At 43.4% G+C, this 20,675-nt stretch overlaps 1 protein-coding gene across 3 annotated transcripts in view; it reads left to right on the plus strand.

Annotated features, from left to right (window-relative positions):
• Positions 1 to 20,348, plus strand: part of ZCCHC17 (zinc finger CCHC-type containing 17) — a 31,191-nt gene extending 10,843 nt beyond the window's left edge. For 2 of the 3 annotated variants that reach the window (XM_014605073.3, XM_006269748.4), the window contains exons 5-8: positions 1,608 to 1,699; positions 2,495 to 2,595; positions 6,880 to 7,019; positions 19,190 to 20,348. In XM_014605073.3, coding sequence (XP_014460559.1) covers positions 1,608 to 1,699; positions 2,495 to 2,595; positions 6,880 to 7,019; positions 19,190 to 19,372 — 516 coding nt within the window. In that variant the 3' untranslated portion in view covers positions 19,373 to 20,348. The remainder of the gene's footprint in view (positions 1 to 1,607; positions 1,700 to 2,494; positions 2,596 to 6,879; positions 7,020 to 19,189) is intronic. The other variant, XM_059729646.1, reaches the window with a different exon arrangement.
• The last annotated feature ends 327 nt before the right edge of the window (positions 20,349 to 20,675 follow it).

Here is a 20,675-nt window from a genome sequence, read left to right on the forward strand (position 1 = left end):
AATTTGCTCCTCAGTGAGCATCTACCATATTTACTTGAATCTAAGATTACCCTGAATTTAAAACAGCCCCCCAATTATTCAGTTGTAGACATGGAACATTTATAAAGTTGGTTTAATCTTTCTTGTCCAGAATCTAGTTATCGGAAGATCCCCTTAGATTCATTGCTCCCCACTGGTGCAACAGGGAAAGTAGTAGCAGAGAAAGCAGCGGAGGCAGCCTGCCCCATGCCCTTTGTCCCCCTCCCACCCTCCCCCCAGTGCCTTCTCCTGCCTATCAGTTGTCCCCCTTTTGCGCCTGCCCTTCTCCTCCCTTCTTTTGCAGCTACTTTTGCTCTGTCTCTGCAGGGGACATGGAGCACTGGCCAGGCCAGGCTCCATCTTCAGCCTCTAGGCCCAGTGGGGTTGGGTCTGAAGCTGCAGCAGCAACCGTGCTGCTCTCTGCGCCCCTTCCCTATGCTGTCCCTGCACTGCATGCCCCTTCCCTGCCTCGTCTTTCTCCACACTCCACTTCACCTGCACCTTACGAATCCCTTTCCCTGTGCCCCATCCCCAGCACCTTTTCCTTGCTCTCCGCGCACTCCATGCATTCCTTCACTCATGCTCCCCCGGCCATCCCTGCCCAGGACCATGTGCCTCTTCCCCATGCTTTCCTCAGCACTGCGAATACAAACCGTTTCCCAGTGTTTCCCCCTGCACCGTGTGCTCTTTCCCCACGTGGGGTACAGGGGGGAGCATTGGTGAAGGGTGTTCGGTGTGGGGGGGACCATGGAACAAGGGGTGCTCCTCATGTCCCTTCCCCTGTGCTGTTTCCTTGCACTTGTCCCTGTTCCTGCTTGTTCTGCTGTCCTTATCCCTTCCCTTCGAATCCCCCTCTGCCCTTCCCCTCCCATGTTCCCCCACGCACCCCTTACTTGTGCTTTCCCATGGACCCTGTAGCCACATGCACCACCCTGGCCACTCTCTGGAACTGCAGTAGCTGCTTGCCTGGCCTGTACTCTAATGTATGATGAGAGTTTTCCACCCCCCACCCCCCAAGCTGAATTGTGGGGGAGAGGTGAGGTACGACAACTTGCCTTATATTCAAGTAAATATGTTAAAAGGTCACATGCTACATGAAACCCACTCCTGTGAGCTAATACGAAGATCAAGAGTTTATTAGGATTTGGAAAAGTATAAGTCTTTAATACAGATAATTAGAATATTCCCAGTTATGTAAGAGGATAACAAGGTGTAAGGGATATAAAGTCTCAGAGAAGAAGACAACCACAAACTGTCTAGTCCAGGAAGCAACTTTTCTTGTGGGCAGGTTATTTAATAATATCCCATTTAAGAGTCATCTTGCACCTTTTCCCCTGGCTAGGATTAAAAATGGCAAATTGGTCATTGGTGTATGGTTTTTTTTTTCCTGAGATAAGTTAATGGACTTGAGTATATTAACAGCGCTACCAGTTGTAAGTACAGTTGAAATACATTTTTCATAATAAACATTTTGATGTAGCATCTGTACCAGAATAGCGCACATTCCTGTGCTAGGTGACAGATTTCTCTGCGGTCCCTAGTGGTAATTAACACTGCTGTCTTTCTCCCCACGTGTTCATTTGTTTCAGATGAAAGACGACAAGTTGAAGCTGTCTCTTTCTATGAAGGTTGTCAACCAAGGAACAGGAAAGGACCTAGACCCAAACAATGTTTCCCTTGAGTAGGTAAATCTCCTGAGCTGGATATAACAAGCTGGCCAGATTGCTCTTGTTCACACTTTCCTCTCCTTAGTTCCCTGGTCCCCTGACGCAATGTAACCTGTTTCTCCTGCCATTGAAGAGTTATCCCTCAAGCCCATTAGTGACATAGATGGAGACATCACCAAAAAATGTTTCCTCAGTCACGTTGTCAGTCCCTGCCAGCCTGTGCACAAAGCACTGCAGGCAAGTCCCAAACCTCATATTTGACAGCAAAATATTCTTTTTCCTAATGATACTTTTGAGGTATATTTCTTCATATCCTGAAGGCTATATTCAGGCTACCATTGTGGGTTTGGGTTTGATTTTGTTGTTAACATGCAGCCCCACTAAATTGTACAAATGTATCAAAGTCCCCCTTGCTTGCTCTTTACTGTGACTCCATTTAATTATTTCACTCAGGTTAACATGCATCTGTAACTGTGTTAAGGTAGAGTATCTGTGAGGTAGCTTTGAGAACAATGGCTTTATATACGCTGGCTATACAAGTTTGCCTAAATTTTGTAACTTAGTAGTGAAGTGTAACCTATTTTACCCAGAAACAAACAGACGGACATCGTATTAGTTTTCTGTGCCCTACTCCTACCAAGTACTTCCTCAGCTGCATTAAGTAGAACATTACCTTTTAGACGCCAGGTATGGATTTAGATGTTTATCTTTAAGCAACTGTTTGAAAACTCAGACAAAAGTTTCCAAGATAATACATGAAATTGAACATAAGCAAGACCATAGGTAAAAATAATCTCTTGTTTTTCCAGTCAAGATGAACGGAAGAAACGTTCATTCAGAGACTACACTAGTCAAAAGATCACCCTTGAAGCTGTTTTGAACACCACTTGCAAGAAGTGTGGCTGCAAAGGTATGCTTGTATACTCATTCTTGTTGTATTGTGCTCGTTTTTGTCTTGACTTAAGATATAGCCAGAAAGTGCCTGCAGTTGAAACAAGATTTCCTTCTTTCTTGCTTTAAAGATTGACTGTAGTTTACCAACTTGGGTAACAAGGAAGAGCTGTATTTTTTTTTTCCTATTATTTTTGTATCTGATGTTGCCTAACCCCTTGCAGATAAAACACTTGTAATTTCATCTGTTTAGATATTTGCTACTTATCTCAATTCTTTTTGAAGTTCATTTTTCTCTTCCACATATAGTACAGTGTTTCACAGATAGGATACTGTTTTTTATTGTGCAGTTAAGAAAATGAGACTTTTTGCCATTCTCACCACTTAACTATGGGTGTGGACAGGTTGGTTTTACTGCTTTAAATGATGGAGGGGACTTACTGCTCATGAGCCTATATCAGCTGTTTTGTAGGTATTGGTTTTATCTGTTTGCTCCTGTCCTTCAGTAAGTGAAGCTGAACTGCAGTGATTAACCACTGAAAGAAACAGAGTACTTTATTGCAGTTTAGATTCCCATTTCCCAGGATAGAGCAGATAGATAAAAACAGTAACAGCAAATTCAGCTGACCTTTCCTCCTTTAGCTGTTTTAATTGTTTCATCTCCATGTGTATGCCAAAGGAAACCAATGGAACAGTTTAGTTCCATCACTTACTAAGAACAGGATGCAGGCAAATGGTTGCTTTAGAATGAAAAATGAGCACGTTTAAGAGGAAGATTTTTGTGCTAAGGTTGCTGAGGAAGTGAGTCGTGGTTTAACTGATGATTTTCTTAATTTGTTGTGATTTTGTTGTTGTTGTTGTTGATGCAGTCTGTAGTCCAGCAACATTAGCTTTCAGTTAAAGATGCTGATTGCATGTGGGATTTGTATTCTGCCCTACTTTATCTCATGTTGGTCGTTAGATAATGGTTATGCTGGACTTCATGCTGTGCTAGGAAAAGTTAATAAGCATGGGCTTAAACATACTTTCTGTTAATGCTAAAGGTGGATCCCTGGCCAGCGAAGATGGCCAAATGCTGCTAGAAAGCCTTCCTTTATGTTACATCCCTACCTAGTTCAGTTATATATATTTTTAATGGTTTTGTTCCATCCCTAATGGCCAGGCAATCTGTGTTAGCAGGAGCTGTTTTTAGAGCTCAGCAATTGGTCTGTAAATTGTTATCTCTGGGGCAGATTCAGAACAAAGCTAGTTTTCAATTGTTATTTTTTATGACTTCAGTGTCACTTAAGAGGCTTCCTTGACATTGATTTAAGCCCTCTGCTTTATGCTCCCTTGGTTGCTTGAAGCCCCTGCCCTGGCAAGTCTGCTATATCTTTCTGTTCAGACACCAGGATATTTGTTTTGCCTGATTAACACAAGGTCACTTAACAGGGTTTATAGTTGCTATCCCCAGGTTGCTTAATCAGTGAAGAATAAACATTGAATATTAAAGGATACATGCAGTGTAACATTTCTTATTGCTGCACCTAATAATGAAAGCTTTGCTAACCGTAATTTAAATGTCTGAAATTCAAGGGGGGGAAATTAAATGCTATTTTCATAGTGTTGTAAGGTGGATCAGGTCTACTTGGGTTCAGTTTCCAAGCATTGTTTTATGTATAATAAGCATGCATGCAAACATACTCTACTGGGCTACAGTTGACTCACAGGATAGAATAGACAGATGTAATAGTTGTATAGATCTCAAAGTATAATGCCAGTATAAGCTGTTATGAAGTAACAGCTTCATCATGCTTGGTTCTGTTGCACTACAAATGTAGCAAAACTGCTTCCAGCTACCATCCTATTTCATTTGGGTTCAAAGGTTTAGCTAACTTGTCATCTGCATGCTCCTGTAGCAGCCATATAGCTAGATTCTAACAGCTGATGGTGTCCCTTTTAAACTAGTTAAAATATGTTTGATTAATTTAGAGTCTGGACAAAGCATGTTTTTCTTCTAAATTACACGTTAAATGCCTGTTGATCTTATAGGGCCTAATTTATTTCAGTGTTTCACAAAAATGAACGAACACTATCTATCCTCATTTCACAAGGGAGGAAGCAAATAGATGATGCGACTTGCCCTGGGTCATCCAACAAGCCAGTGAAGAGGCAGGACTAGACCTTATGTCTTCTGAGTTCCTGTCTAATTATCTGGCCTCTATACCACACTGTCTGAAAGCCTGCTTTTTCATGGTTTCTAAATTCTCTCCTGTCTCTGTAGAGCACAAAACAGCCCCTGAATGGAGATTCTAAATCATTATTTTATTTTATTTTATTTTTAAGTACTAGAGGGTTGTGGCCCCTGCAAACTATGTGCACGGCATGCATATCGGAGGCTCAGTACATTATAGCATCTTCTCTATGTGGCTCTTTCCTAGTATAACAGGGACTCACTACAAGTCCCAGTCCCCACTGCCTTGTGCTCAGGAGTTCTGTAGTTTCTGTTTTCCCCCTTCACTGCGTGTCAGGGCTTTTGTTTACCTTGTTTGTTCTTTGTGCCAGGGTCCCTCATTCACTTGCTGCCTCCTCGCTTTTCTTATATCCTTTATTCCTGGGAGAGAAGTTTTAAAGTCACCATTTTCTTCTAAAATGGGACAATGAGCAGAGCTGAAATGGAGATGTGGGACTAATAGCTGCCCCGGTCAGTGTTCTGATGCACAGACAATGACAGATGTGGTCAAAGCTGTTTCAATTTTTAATCAAAATCAACAGGTTCCTGGCTATTTGTGGTTAGAACATTCCCTGACAAGTTAGAATTAACTTACGATATCATTCAAAAGTTGAGACAGGGAAATGCCATTGAGATGAGTTTAGACCTAGTTTTCGTCAGTTGGTTGCAGATACTAATCCTTTCCTCATCCCTTCCTTTCCTCTGTCCCTTTTGAGTAAAAGATGCAAGGTGGGGGTACTAACAGGCTATTCCGACTGATGAGCAAATGCTCTTGTACTTTGCACATGGTGTAACAAAATCAAATAGATGTAAGTCACCCCCATTTTCAGTATCCAGCAGTTTCAGAGAGTGCTGACTGAGCAAGTTAGTTCATTATTTACCCTAACCCTAGTTTCAGTCAAATGTACTTTTAACAGACACTCACAAGGAGCTCTCACACCAGTGGGGGTGTCCTTCAGCCCCAGACCCCTCTCAGCTGTCTGCTACTTGACTGCCGAAAATAGAGTGAGATGTGCCACAGAGCCAACTTTTTGGCCCAGGGTATCTCAGTTTTACCCGTCTCACCCATGTTTTGCCAGCTCTTAACAGAAGAGATTTTGTCAGCTAGAAAGATTATGCTCTTTTCTGCTCTTGTGCTCAGAGATTACAGATCCCGTCCTTCCATAGAAGAGGCCTGTCTGCATGGTGAAATGCTCTGAAATCATGCTTGCCACTAGCAATTAGCTATAAGGAATGAGAGAGGGATTTATTGTAAAAATGAGCACTCCTAAGAAATCTAACTATGTTGGGGTACAGACAAAAATAAAAGATTCAACAAACAAAAGAAAATATCAGAGCAATTATTTTACTTTATCTCTGCATCTTAGCCCTACGCTCTAAGAATTCAGCTTTTGCTTTTGTCCAAGCCAAGATATTCTCCCAACGCTCAGCCTGCATTGCTAAGCTAAGTCACTGGCGGACTAAAGCACTTTGCACCCAGGAAACTTTAGACAAAATTTGCTAATGTAGTAAGGCTGAAATATGGTTTCTTATTTAGCCATTTACATACATCTGAAGCATTCTCAGGAAGCATGTGCACCTTACTCTGGTCTCGGTGGTCAAACAGGAGACAGCAGAGAGGAGTTGGGGACTGAAAAACACCTCTGTAGGTATGAGAACCCCCTGATCATGTCTCTCAAAGGTGTATCTGACCGAATTTGGGGTCAGGATGTGTCACAAGAACTCCACTGGAGTGGGAACTGTATAGTGAGATGATAGTCCCTGCCTTATGTAGTTCACACTTTAAATAGATAGCCAGACAATAGAGTGGTGGGGACAGATGAGGGAGCATGGAGAAGGGAAGAGTTCTGCCCAGGCAGCTCCATGATAAAGGGGAGTCGCCCACTGTATTCCTTTGGTCTTGATAGGATGTTATGTCATTTCAAGTGATATTTCTATAGTTTTAAAATCAGCATACTGAAATGACCACTATAGAAATGGAGTCCAATTTTGAATGTTCATGTTGATCCTGGAAAGGAGTTCCCCACTAAGGAAGGGTTTGTTATTTTTTTTTTTTTTTTTTTCTTCCCCACTTCAAACATTGCTTTGCAGGTCATTTTGCCAAAGAATGTTTCATGCAGCCTGGAGGGACCAAGTACAGTCTGATTCCAGAAGAGGAAGAAGCAGCAGAAGAATGTGAAGGAGATAAAAAGCTCAGTCAGCCTGACAGTTCTTCAAAGAAAAGAAAAAAGGTACAAGGTTTATTCCTCCTATTGTAGTTGGATGCAGAAGTGTGTTCCAGGTGACAAATGTCACTCCAGGGAACATGTTAACTTATAAAGAAAAATAATGAGCAGGCAGCTCAGTAGTTTGGAAAAGGGCAGTGGCTGGGTTTTGTACAGTTTCTGAGGAACAACAGGAAAACTTCATGCAACTTTTCAAGTTATCCTTAAGCTAGTTTCTTAAATTCACCTTGGATATTTCTAAGGTCCCTGTTATCCTAGTATGTAGGCACTGAGACGGCTTACAAACGTAATCCCCCCCCCCCCCAAAAAAAAACCCCACAACAAACGGCGCTTTACTTTAAACCTACTATGCCTCCATGCTGAGTCCAGCACATGGCCAGAAGAGGCATTGTGTTAGTTTGACCCAGCTTGCCCAACATCTATATAGATCAGGCACTTCAGCAGGGCTTTTTTGGTGCTGTAACTAAATCAGCTTTAGATAAAAGCACCAAAGAACCCTGCTGAAGCACACAATCTATACAGATGCTGCGGAACCGAGTTGACCTAATGCGCTGCCTCTTCCAGTAAAGAACATTTTTTTTCCCATGTCTATCAGCATCCTGAGTGGTTTTTATAGTGAGGAAGGGGATGTCTTACTGTCCATCCCCCAGTCTTGTCATATTTAAATTGCCTGGCTCTCTGAAGTGGATCGCCTCTTGTCCCCTGCCTCGTCCCCACCCGACTAGCATTCTCTTTCTGTCCTGTCTGCACCCCCCTGTCCCCCCCCCCCTCAAAAAAGGCTAGGGTGGGGGGCAGGGCTTAGGAACTGATATCGTGAGCAAACCTAAATGACCTAGTTTCATCCACATGCAGGCTCATATTCCATCATATTTCATTGCCAACTCTGAAACGAACTTGCTCTTTGTTTTTCTGTTTCACTTTAATTTATGAGGATTGGGAGAGAGAGAGATCGTATCTATTACATGCTACTATTTGATGCTTCTGCTTTGATGCAGTGATCAAGTATATAGTAGTATCCATTGTATCAGCCTTAGGCTGCAATGCAGCTCCTTCTGCTCTAGACCCCAACCATATCAGCTTTAATTTGACATTTACTTTGTAACTAATTTCCCACAGCTGGGCCACCTAAGCCCCATTGTGTTACTGAAACCGCTGCTGTTCTGAGCATCTGAGTTAAAAGCAGAATGTCAGACTACAAAATACTTCCAGTGCAGAGTGCTTCTCATGTGCCATATTGCAGCCATATTGTTAATCTGTTTCCCTTCAACTTCCTCCTCCCCACTGTATTCTTAAAGCAATGACATCTTAGATTTAAAGTTTTAAGTTACACAATTCTTCAGATAAAATAGATTAGCAGGAGAAACATTTGAGACCAAGACTTGTGCATTCTTTTTATTCTCTTCTAAAAAACAAATGATTGAATGGACAGTTCATTTATCAGGGAACTACAGCTCTGCCCCTTGCTCCCCACCCCCATCTCAAATTTTTGCTCTTGCCTTCCTGTTTGGGTTGAGTCATGTGGTTCTCCCTCTCAGGCCAGGCTTTGACATTGCAGTCTGTTATGATCAACCAGATTTACCTTGGCAGGCCTGAGTTATCATTAATACCTGAAGTTCTGCTGTCCAAGAGGAGCCAGTGGTGGTAGACAGTGACAATGACTTTCTTACAGCAGTGCTGTTTCTTTAACACAGAACAGCAAAAGGGATTTTATGCATATTTAGCCTATAGCCTCTCCATCTATAGGAGGAGCTAGTAGACAAAATCTCCTGTAACTCTGAGTCAGCTGGAGTCGGGATCAGTCTCTTCCCTTAATTTATCATCAGTTTGGTCAGTCAGTCGGTCTCTCCATCTCTTTCTGTTCTTGCTTTGTGCAGTCCTTTAAATGTTATATGTTCCTTTGGTCATTTCCTGTCTCCAAGAATGAATCACTTTTACTGCTCTATTGCCCTTTGATCAGTTGGTTCCAAGCATTGTAAAATAAAGCTTGTAACACGTTGGAGACATGATATAGGATACCCACCGCTAATTGCTTTCCCAGTTGTCTCAGGTGTCTGTGTAACGAGCACTCATTCCAGGGGTGGCCACAATCCCCCCTGGTGGCCGCTCAGCCCCTTGCTCTGCCCTCACTCCTCCAGCTTACTCCATTTCTTGGCCTGCCATGCCTTGTTCTTAGATTTTTTTGAAAGGGAGGCTGCCCCAGGGATCTCCAATCCCATGTTGGTATTCAGGTGACTCTACTTTGCCTTATGGGCATATAACATGGCTCTAACCATCCCTTACACCATGCCCATACCTTGCAGGTGTCATTGTTCACTATTGAACTGTCTCTGGCTCTGTGCACACCTAGGCACTTTTCCCCACTTGGCTGCTCCCAAGTGCAGCTCTGGATCCCTGACCCTGATCCCGCCTCTCCTGAGGCACTGGACCCCTGGCTCTGACTCCACCCTTCTCTGGGCTGCAGGTGCCTGACCCTGTTGGTCCCTGGCTATGGTCTGTCCTGGACCTTTGGCCGCTCCTGGGCTCGCTTCTAGGCCAGTTGAGACTTCAGGGCTCCCTGGCCCCACTTGGTCCTCCTGGGCCTACAAGTCGCTGACTCTGCTTTTCTCCCTTTGCAGCCTACGGGTCCCTGATCCTCCTTGATCTCACAACCATCCACCTGCTTATCCCAGTGTAGGTGTTTGCCAGGAGCCTGGCTGCAGCCCTGCTGTTCAGGAGTTTTTCATATCTTGGCTGCCAGAATCAGATCATGCCCAACTCAGGCTCTAGGCTTGTATCCTGTAAGCCCAGCCCCCTTTTGGGTTATGTGACTTCTGATCGCCCCTTGCAGCATCTCTAGATTGCTCCATTTGCAGTCTGCCTTCACTTAAAGTAGCAGGAGCACCAAGCCTCCTGTTACAGTCTGTCGCATGACGTTCTCCTCTGGGAACTGTTGAGTTGCCTTTTTGCTTGTCTTTCCAGCAAACCCCTTATTAAAGCTGTAGTAATATATTTGTACAGAGTATTCTCATAACTCGGTATAACTACATGGTAAACTTGATTCTACAGACCTGGATGTATCCACATTCTTAAATTTAATATAGAACAGTTCCATGTCACCATATTGCCATCTAATGAAATGGCCCTAGCTGTAGTTTATCCACAATTCCTGTCTCTAAAAGGGATATGTAGACATCCTTACTTTTTGGCATAGTAGCATAAGAATAAGATTAGAAGTCAGCCTTGGGTCCCTCCTATTTTGAATGATTTGATAGATCTGCACTTCTTATTGTACATAACTTAAAATGCACAATAGTTTGAGACAAAGCTTGCAGGCTGCATGCAGTATAAGAAATGGGACATTACATTGCAAGTGGGATGTTTGTAAAGGGGTGAGTTGATATTATCAGTTTTAATTTACTATGAAAAGTGTAGATATTGTAGTAACAAAGCACCAAAGATAACAAGTATTATGAAAGATGCCTCAAGAATGTTGTTATTCTAAATACTTTAACTTTTTAAAATTCTTTTTGGATGTGGGAGGGCAAAAAAACCCTCTTCCTCTGAAAAATGGTATATTCTGGCCAGGCTGAGCTGCTGTAGGGGGGAAACATGCTTTAAAAAAAAAAAAAAAAAAAAAAAGAAGTGGGATCTTGTGTTGCTGGCCCATCCAGCAGATTTACGCTCTAGAAGGGGTCAGCTATACCCAGGAACAAAAAAGAATCCCCTTTAACTTGTTCCACTTGGGTGTCCAGTTTTTTTCTGAAATGCGTTGGATCATTTTCATTCCTGGTGTTTATGACTTCAGTGGAATTACATTATAGATAAATATGACCCATTAATGCCGTTTTGTCTGCAGATTCATTCCATGAATTCCCCCTCTGTGAAGTAGTTCTTAGAATTCTTCTTGCATATGTTCCCTTTTCACTGAAACCTGCACCTCCTTAATCCCCATCTGTTTGACTTCTAGGTCATCAAGAATAACTCTGTGCTAACCCTTGGCTAGCATAAATACTTGTTCTGTCATTTCTTAACTGTTTCCTGTCTCAGAGTTAAATCCCATTCTTTTCAATCCCTCTTCACGTTTAAGCCTCTTTCCTTTCACCTGCTCAGTCTGCTGTGCTCTCTGGAGCTTTGCTACATCTTTCTTCATATGAAGAGCAGCACACTGGACTATGTCAATCAAATGTGGTCTAACTCTAGTACTTTAAATGGAATGGAACAATATAATTGGATGTACATAATGGAGGTCTTGCTGAAAATGATATCAGGAGTAAATCTAGAGGGGATACTCTATTTTTTTGCCGAGAGCCACAAAGGTATTAAGGTCTGAATGTTATAGTTGAGACCCCTGGATTTCTCGTATGGAATGGACTACCAAGTCTTTACAATAAGAGCTTCATTCCCCACTACATCTTGTTTGGCTGTTTCAGCTACTTGGTAAACTGTGGGTTTCCTTGCACCCTGAAATTAAATACATTTCAAAAGAATAAGCTTTCTTAAAAAATAGCCTAAGAACAGGGTGACACTGACTCACAGGTGACTTTACAAAAGAATTAGAATGTGTATATATACACTTATATAATACCTTCCAAGCTGCAACTTCAAAAATATCTTCCTTGCTCAATCATATATGTTCTCTTGTTTGCCAGTTTCCAAAATCTGTAAACTTTACAGGTGAATTTGTCTGATTGGCTCCATTTTAGGGGAAGATGCAGGCCCAAATTAGGCTTGAAGAATAAAATATCTTAATACACCAAGTTGCACATTTGTTCTGTGTGTCTCAATCTCTGAGCATCTTTGAATCTGGGTCCCATTTAACAAAGAAAAGGAAAGTCCACCCTAATTTCTGATTCTATAGACTCAATCTGAAAACCAAACATCTAGCTAAACTTTTGGCTTATTTGCATTATCACCAAGAAACTGGTTTAGAAACCAACTTCTCCACAATACAACTTCTTTGCTTTGCAGAAATTTAGCATCTTATGTAACTTGTTCTTTCATAAACAGAAAACCAGACTCATTGTGTCCAGACTTCTGTTTTCAGCCATTTTGTCTCTATTTTGCCTCATTATGAATGAGAAAGATGCTGAACGTAGCTGTTTGCTGTTAATGTAGTTTTACAGGGACTGTCTGCTAATGCCTCTCCACCTTCACAGAAAAAGAAATGCTTTGATTTCTCACCAGCATAAGGCCACTTAATATCTACTACCTCGTACTCTCTGTTCCCTTGCTAACACTGAAGAGATTGTGATGGGACATCCTGTCATATTTTTAGCCTTTGGCATGTTGAAAATGTTTCCCAGGCCCTTGAATGAAAGAACAGTTCATCCATAAGGTTAGCTAATGCTTATTCAACACAAGCATAGAGAAACTTTTTCTTATTGCCTCCACTTTTTCTGAAGATTTAACTCTTAATCTTCAGGTTTTCTTTGACATGCTGTTCTAATGCACTGGCTCTGATTTTTAATCTTTTCCCTTCTGTTTTTTGTGTTTTGTTTTGTTTTTTAACTAATTTAATGGAAAATTTAAAATACATGAAATAAGCAACTTGTTCCTGACACAGACTTTGTGCCTTTGTGGACCTATGACAGTTGTTACAGCTAAGGATCTTCCTATTTAATATTTTAATAACTTATGGGTCATCTTGAAGTAGACTTGATGCTTTGTTCTTTTATTTAGGTCCCCGGACTCCAAGCACCTTCTTAAACTAGTGATTCTCAGCCAGGGTACCTGGGGGTGCTGTGAAGTCCTTTTAAGGGTGCCATGCAATAGTAGCACTGTTAAATGTATACATGATTAGCAGGGTAAACCTAGAGATTTTGAATAGAAATCCATGGTGCCAACATTTTGACCTGTTGTGGTCTATCTTGTTTTTGTAGTAGCATTGTATTTATTTTCCATAATGAAAAAAATTAGTGAAAACTTAAGAGCTGGCATTTTCTGAGGAATGTCTTGAGTCTAAAAAAGATTGGGAACTATTGGCTTAAGCACTCAAACTTACTGGGAATGTTACTTTTGTGTCAGTTCTCCTACCTCTGCTCCCTCCCCCTTGGTATCACCAAAATATTTGCATCTCCAAACCTGGTGTAAAAGACTGTATTAAAGGGGTGTTCAGAAACCAGGTTAAGTCTGGATTGTCTCTGAAGTGTGAAGTCTGAAGATTTCCTATGCGATGCTATACAACTTTCACTCCATAAAAGCCATTTAGGCTTCTTTTCTTCACACTGCCTCATTCTCTTCTCACCGCTTTGTCGTCTTTATTCATTCTGCTGCTTGTGTCACTTTTCATTTCATACTAACTGATAAGGTGCTAATTGCTTATCAGCCCGCACTCCTCTTGAGAAATAGGCTCTTGTGTTCATTATCTAGATAATGACGTACTCTGGCCTAATTACAAATTTTAAATGTTCTTAAGTTTGTACGTATGGAGTGCTAGCTTTTATTAGATCAACTAAATAGTTGGAAAAAATGTTCTTTGCAAGCTGTCAGGCACAAAAGCCCTTCTTCAGGCAGAGGGAGACTGCTGATGTTGTGCTCTCCAAGGTAGAAAAGAAACTAATTTTCAACATGTGGACCTTGCCTGCCTGTGTCCTTAGACCAACATGGCTACAACCAGCAACCCTGTACATATGGAGTGAGCTTTCTGTACATGGAATCTGTCTGACCTGCTTCTTGGCAAGTTGTCATTGTCACTTTTGGGGGTTTAGTGAGCAACAAATGCACAGCAGGCACTGCCAGACATTTGCTGTAATAATACAGGGGCTCAAATAGAGACACAGAATGGAGCAAAATAAGAGCACTTCCATAACTGAGTATTTTATGTAGGCATTTTCCAAATCAGAATTAAAGTTATTCCTTGCTGGCTTTCTGGGTGTATGCTGCATATCCTTTTTACCATGTCAGGCTTTTTTAAAAGACTTCACTATCTCATTTGGTTAGAGTGTAGACATGCTGCCCCATATTGGCTGCTCATCTGGAAGGAATTGCTTAGTTCCCCTAGGACTAGTGTCTGCAGTTCCATGAATTATGTAACTACCTTTGGGCTTGACTGTTCATTTCTGTGTCCTCACCGAGTGACTGCACAGCTCTAACAGCTGTGACAAGGGAGGAGTGATTTACAGCCAGACTGTTCCGGTAACCCCCCCTCCACCTTCTGCAGCCTAGGGAGGGGGTTGAAGTTATGAGATGACATCTTCGCTAAGGTAATGATCAGATCTGTTGGCTTGGTGACTCTTGGCTTCTTCCATTACATCCTCTTCCACAGGGGAATGTAAGTCATCCTTTATATGACAGAAACAGTGAAAGGGTTATGTTCGGGGCTACCATTAGTTTGCTGCCCCACTTCCTGTCCTTCCGCTCCTCGAGGCATGTTCACAACAAGACCTTGAGCCATGTTAACCATCTTTCATCCAGTTTAATTTAAAAAGGAAAATAAAAGGGGACTTTTTGTCAGATTTCTTGAGATTCCTTTTGTTCATCTAACCCACTGAGAAGCAAATGCAGAGACCTCAGGGCTTCTCCACCAGGTTGGTATATGCTCAGCTGACTTGAGTTATGGACTCTGTGCAGCAAGCTTGTACCAACAGCCTGTTCTTCACTAGAAGGAGGGGAGTGAACTACAGTCCCTGATGGAGGAACCTGCTACTGCTCCCCCCATACCATAGTAAGTTTTCAATGAACAGAGGAAGCCAACCCCATTCCCTACAAGTGGTTATTTTCTTCCAGGCCATCCCTGGTCCGCTTTAATTGCCGGATGGCTAATTCCACTTACTCTTTTCCTTTCCTGTGATGTTAATGCTTCATATTGGAGGAATACATGATCATAAATAGCACACAGAATGGAACACTGTTTACAGTAATAATTACAGAGCATGACAGTGACTGGGTGTGACCCCAGTCTAACTAAGATGTATACATTGGTGACAATGACCAAAGAGTAGGGAAGAAGGAAGCTGGGGCAGAGAGGGTTACAGCTGAAAAAAATTCAATACAGTAGTTATTGTTAGTATATATCTTATTCACCCCTGGGTATGCAGCTGTAATGAAGGTCAGAGACCCTGTCTAAAGCATGCTCTGTGAAGAGTAGGCTCAGGCTTATAAATGAGACCATCCCACGGCAGAACTGTGACACTCAAATATCCTTAGGGAGTAAGTGTGGCTTGTCAGCTGCTTCCTGTGATCTGGAAGGGATGGGATTTGTTTGCCGTATTTTCTCCCTTGTTCCTCTCTAGAGTTGTTCTAACCTGTTTCAAACCATAGGCAGTGATATTTTTTTTTTTAAACCATGAACCACGTGAAAATTCAAAGTGCTCCCTTGCATATGAAGAACCCTACTTCTGGATTTTGAGAAACCAGAGGAAGAAGTTGATAATGCATCATAAAGGACCGGCACTGTCTAGGTTTAACAGACCTGGGCTCCTAAGTGATGTTTGTAAAGTATATCAGGACTACAGAATTTTGTTAAAGTCAGTTAGTATTGTTGATGGGCTAGAGCAGGGGCAGGCAAAATACAGGGCCAGGCTATTCTATCTGGCCTGCAGGGCCCCTCCAGAAACCAATTATTACTGGCTTGTGGCTGCCCCTCTGAAAGCTGGTGGGGGGTGGGCTTTGGGAGGTTGTATGCCACTGGACTGGGTGGGCTCTGTGCCTCCCCCTCCATGGGTTTCCTGGCACTCCATCTGGGAGCCCCATGTGGAGGCACCGAGCATGATGGTGCACACCTGGACAGCTGGTAAGTGGGGAGAGGAGCTCCTGCCTGCAGGAGGGAAAGGTGAAGGAGGGGTTTGGGTGGGGGTGAGCCACTGCGCATGCCCCTTCCCCCTGCCCCGGCACCATGGCACTCAGCCCCCACTACCAGTAGCAGGCCCTTGGGGTGCTCTTGGCCCACTGCAGGCTGAGCCCCTCAGTGGCATGTGGCTGAATCCCAGGAGCTGCACATATTGGCACAGACTCCGCCTGGCCTGGCCCGGCCCACTGGCGCATACCTTTAAGCCATACCAAGCTGGCTCCATGCACCATTGGGCAGGGCAGGCTTCGTGCCTCCATGGGCAGCTCCCACCTGTAGTGCTGGGAGCCCCATGTGGTGGCACAGAGCCAGCTCAGTGTGGCTTGAAGGCACGTGCTATGGGCTGGGTTGGATCTGGGCTGCCACGTGCTGCTCCCAGGATTCAGCCGGGGCTGTGCGCTGCCGGGGGGCTTTGCCTGCCACAAGCCAGGAGCACCCCAAGGGCCTGCAGCTGCTACCAACAGCAACAGCTGTGCACTGGGGGGGGGGGGGGGGTACGTCCACCCCACTCCTACACCCACCCACATCCACCCCACCCTACACACATCCACATCTCTTCAACCCCTCACAAACCTCCCCCCATACACAATATACAAGAGTAAGACTTTATTTTAAGCTATTATGCAATCACCTCTACATACACTATGCAAATGCACGTAAATCAGGACAAAAATATTTTTTAAATAAAATTAAAATGTGTTATAGTAGATGTTTCATTTTTAATATAAGATTTTTTTTTTTTTTTCTGGTTTCCAAATGGCAATAACCCCCGTCCCAAAAGCAGTATTTTCAGGGTGGGGCTTCCAGTGGCAAAGGTCAGGGGCTAGGTATGGGACTTCCAGTCCTAAGAGGGTGATCATGGGGTGGGGCACCTGTCAAGGGACGGGGCTACCCTTGCGGCCCTTGACAGGTCACCAGAAGTCATTTAAGTGGTCCTCCAGCTGAAATAATTGCCCACCCCTGGGCTAGAGGGTCAGACCTTCCAGCCCATATTGACCTCCAAGGGTATACTGTGAACTGTAGAGAAGCAACACCATATTTTTGAGGGGGAAAAGGTGGGGCAGAGATGAAGATCTGGGCTTTTCACAAACCATTTCTTCATGCATACTGGGAGGAACTGTTCCATCCATTTTAAAATTCTGCTTAATTTGGGAACTTGAAAGCAGGCAAGTTGAAATGGAGAGAGCTCTGTTCCAGGGTAGCCACATGTTCACCTGCTTTGCCCAAAAAGCTGACCAGCTCAGGTAGGAGCGTGAGCAGGTAGCTCCTAAACCAGCTCTGCTGTCATTCAGCAGGTTGGCCAGCAGGTGGCATTGCCATAGGAAGCAATTCCATTTCTATTGCATCGATTGCTTCGAATTGGGCATTTTTGGAACTTTCTTATTCCACCAGCTGGTAGCCTGGCCTCCACCCACATTGTACTGATACAGCTAAAAGTATGATGTTAAGCCAGCCTCGCTAAACTACCTTGTGTGTGTGGACAATCCCTTGGAAAATACCAGATCTAGGACCCCAACCAAATCCACTGCCAGCTCCTTCAAGCTGCAACCTGTGTTTCAAATTACTTCTCTCAATCTGCTCTGTCTTGATATTGTTATCAACTGAGGCAGTGGGAGCTGATAGATTGAGGAAAAGACTGGCAGATGGGACAGCTGGATTAATTTATCTATGCTTCTGCTAGCTACCATAGTTACTTGCTTTATAAGATAAGGTCCTCCCTCCCCCCACGTAACACTGGGAGGGAAAAGTTCCTTGTCTTAGATTTGAGTATGAGGGTGGAGGGGGACCGGTGGCTACTGTGGCTTGGGCTCCCTATCCCTGTCCTCTCTCCCCATTCCCCCCACCCCCATGCTGTTTCTGCACCCCGCCATTTCCCCTTGCAGCCTGTTCTCCCTATCTTCCCTCCACCCCACACACTTGCGGTTGCTCCCCCTTCTCTGCTTCAGGAGAAGAAATATTGCAGTACTAGTTGTGGCAGAACCAGTGTCTAGCAGTCAGAAAGCTGTGTTAAGCCTCAGAATGTGAAAGTTTCGATCCCTTTAGCAGCTGTTTTTAAAAGTAGTTTTGTACGGCCCCATGCAGTCTATGGCTGACACCCAGATAGGTTATCTGATGGAATTTTTTGCCCTACAAGTATTTGTTGAACAGTTTCATGGAAATAAGGTTTTACTTTGGGTAGGTATGAGTGAGGTAGGATTTCTTCAGAAACACTCTGGGTGGTCCCTACCTTATGAAGCCCTGGGATGCTGTAGTAGCACATTTTAAGTGGCTGTATTCACAGAGTTAGGAACTGTTTACTTTGGATAACTTATTTAAGCATTCCCTAAAAAATGAATTGCCAAAAAATAGAGATCATTAGAAGTGACTGAGTTGAATGGAAATGAATTATGTGGAAATACTAAGAGCTAGGTAGACTAGCTACACCAGAATCCACCAGGGATATTGTTGACCAGAAGAATCTGTTGAATAATGAGTAGCAAGCGGAAATAAGAATGATTTAACGTGGCATGAAGGAGGCATGGTGAGAAATATGTTAGTCAGCTGCTGCAAGGTTGTTCTTCATCCCAGCTCCCCTTTAGTGCCCCCATGAGCGCCAATATGAGGTTTGTTTAAAAAGAAATGAATTTTCAGGCCTTTTTGGCTGTGAAGCAAACCTCTCAAATGGGGCCCTCCCCTGTGCTGCTTTCCAGAATTTTGCTAAGAGGATATGAATAGGCTTCAGTGCCCCAACAAGAAGAGGAGGGGCCCCCAAGCTGACCTGTTGTACGTACCTCAGATGAGTGTGGGATTTAACACTAACATCAAAACAAATGATTTCCCTCCCAGCATTTTAGCAGAAATCCCCATGTGTTCTTGGATTGCAGTTGGAGCTTGGGTAGAATAGTACCACCATTCCCACACCACAGGCCCCCTATCCTGTTCCCAGTCTGCCTTTTGGTCACAGTACTTTTCAGGTTCCAAGAGGGGTAACAAGGAGTTAACATTTTACAGGAGTGATAGACAAGAAAACAGGCTGAATAACTAGAAAAATGTCCTGGCAGTGAGATCTAGGTTCAGAATTGCCTCCCAAGAGACATGGCCCTGCGATGTGTTCTGACCTAGCCAAAGTACTGTGGTGTATTCTGTAGGGAGCAGTCCCTCTGCCTGGGGTTGGGCAGGAAGGGGACATCCCCTGCCAGCGGGCTCTATCGTAGTAACTGTCAGACCATGTTTACTGGTATGGTTGACAGAGCTGAACTAGCTAGCTCTTGAGCAGCTAAAACAGCAGCCTCACCCTTCCTCCTGGCTAAGCAAGACCAGGCTATGTGATGAACACCTTCAGGCATTCTTCTGAAAAGGAGCTCACTGCCTTGATCAGTGAACTCAGGTGACAGTTTCTGACTATGAGCTGCTTTGTCTATCTTGCCAACAGGAAAAGAAGAAGAAAAAGAAACACAAGAGCAAGGAGTCCTCCGATTCCAACAGTTCGAATAGCTCTGACTCGGACAGCGATGGGGCTCAGCCAGCCAGCAAGAGGGCCAAGCATTCAGAGAAAGCTAGCAAGTCTCAAAAGAAGAAGAAAAAGAAGAAGCATAAGAAAAAGCACAAAGAGTGAAAGGGTGGTCTCTAGCAAGGGACCTTGGCATGGTGAACTCCCTGTCTCCCTGCTCTAGCCTTCTGGAGTAAGCTGCCAGAGAGAGCAGAACTCAGTTGATACCTGCTTGTTCTAAGGACAAGGGATTTTGTTCTACTCAAAGCAGTATGCAGTTGTTGATGTTAAAGATGCTGACTTTGAAATTTAATTATCCACTATTAAGCTAGAAGTGAGCTGCCATTTTCTCCCACTGAGGGGGCTAATGGGTGTGCCTGCCAAAATACATTGATTACACCCATTCATCAGCAACTCTCATCTTGTAGCTTTAAGGTCCTTTGGGTTAGCTGCCAATGGTACACTCAGTTTCTCTGGAACAGCCTTGGACCAGCTGTCAGGAGTATGCATGATATCAGTGCTATATCCAGTTGCCTGTGAATAGATGGAGCTATGCCATTCAGGTTTGGTCTCTCCAACCAGTCCCTTCAGAGCATTTGAGGGGGAGCCATTTCACATCCTCTGAGCTGATTGTCTAGTTGTGGAACCTCCTCCCTGCTGATGCTTGCATAGCAGTCACCTCTCTGCATATCAGGCCTTCTCTGCAAACTGGGATTGTATCATAATAATTGTGCAGTTAGGGCTCCGATTCAGCTGCTGATAGAACAACTGCTATTGTGCACACAGTTTACTGGCATAAATATCCTTTATATGCTAGAGCTCGTTTCCATTCCCATAGAGAAATGGCTTTCCTTATACGAGGCACTGGTATAACTGCACCTGTTCTACAGGGGTTGAACTATCTATATTACTATACTTAAAATGGTATGGCTTTTATGTGAGTCCAGCCCTCGGTGTCATCTCCTCTGCCTGTAAGCAATAGCAGTGAGATGGTGGCAATCAACCAAATTATGTTGAAGAGAGACTTGCAGTAAATATTAATTGTGTTGGTACTGTTAGCTATGTACATTATAAAAAAATACATAAATCTCTAAACTACTAAGTTGTATGCGATACTGTAGTATTTTATTTCTTGCGATTCACCATGGTCAGCAAAATAAGGGCCCTAGTCTATATGTGCAACTTGCACTAATTTAAGAATGGTTTAGCTTGGGTTAGTTTAAACTTAAGTCTGATAAACTGAAGGTAAATGTCAGTAGTTTACCATTAAACCAAAGTAAGAGTTGGTTAATTTGGGGCAAAGCCCTGAAGCCAACTCTGCTTTGAATCATTCTTTCTAGCTTGTTCATAGAGATGAGCCACAGGGAAGTGTCAGCTTCTGGCTGCCCTGTAAAAATGGATTTATGCTGTCTTGTGCTTCGAGTGCTAA

This window comes from Alligator mississippiensis, chromosome 6 (genome assembly GCF_030867095.1).
Source record: "Alligator mississippiensis isolate rAllMis1 chromosome 6, rAllMis1, whole genome shotgun sequence".
Classification (NCBI taxonomy): domain Eukaryota; kingdom Metazoa; phylum Chordata; order Crocodylia; family Alligatoridae; genus Alligator; species Alligator mississippiensis.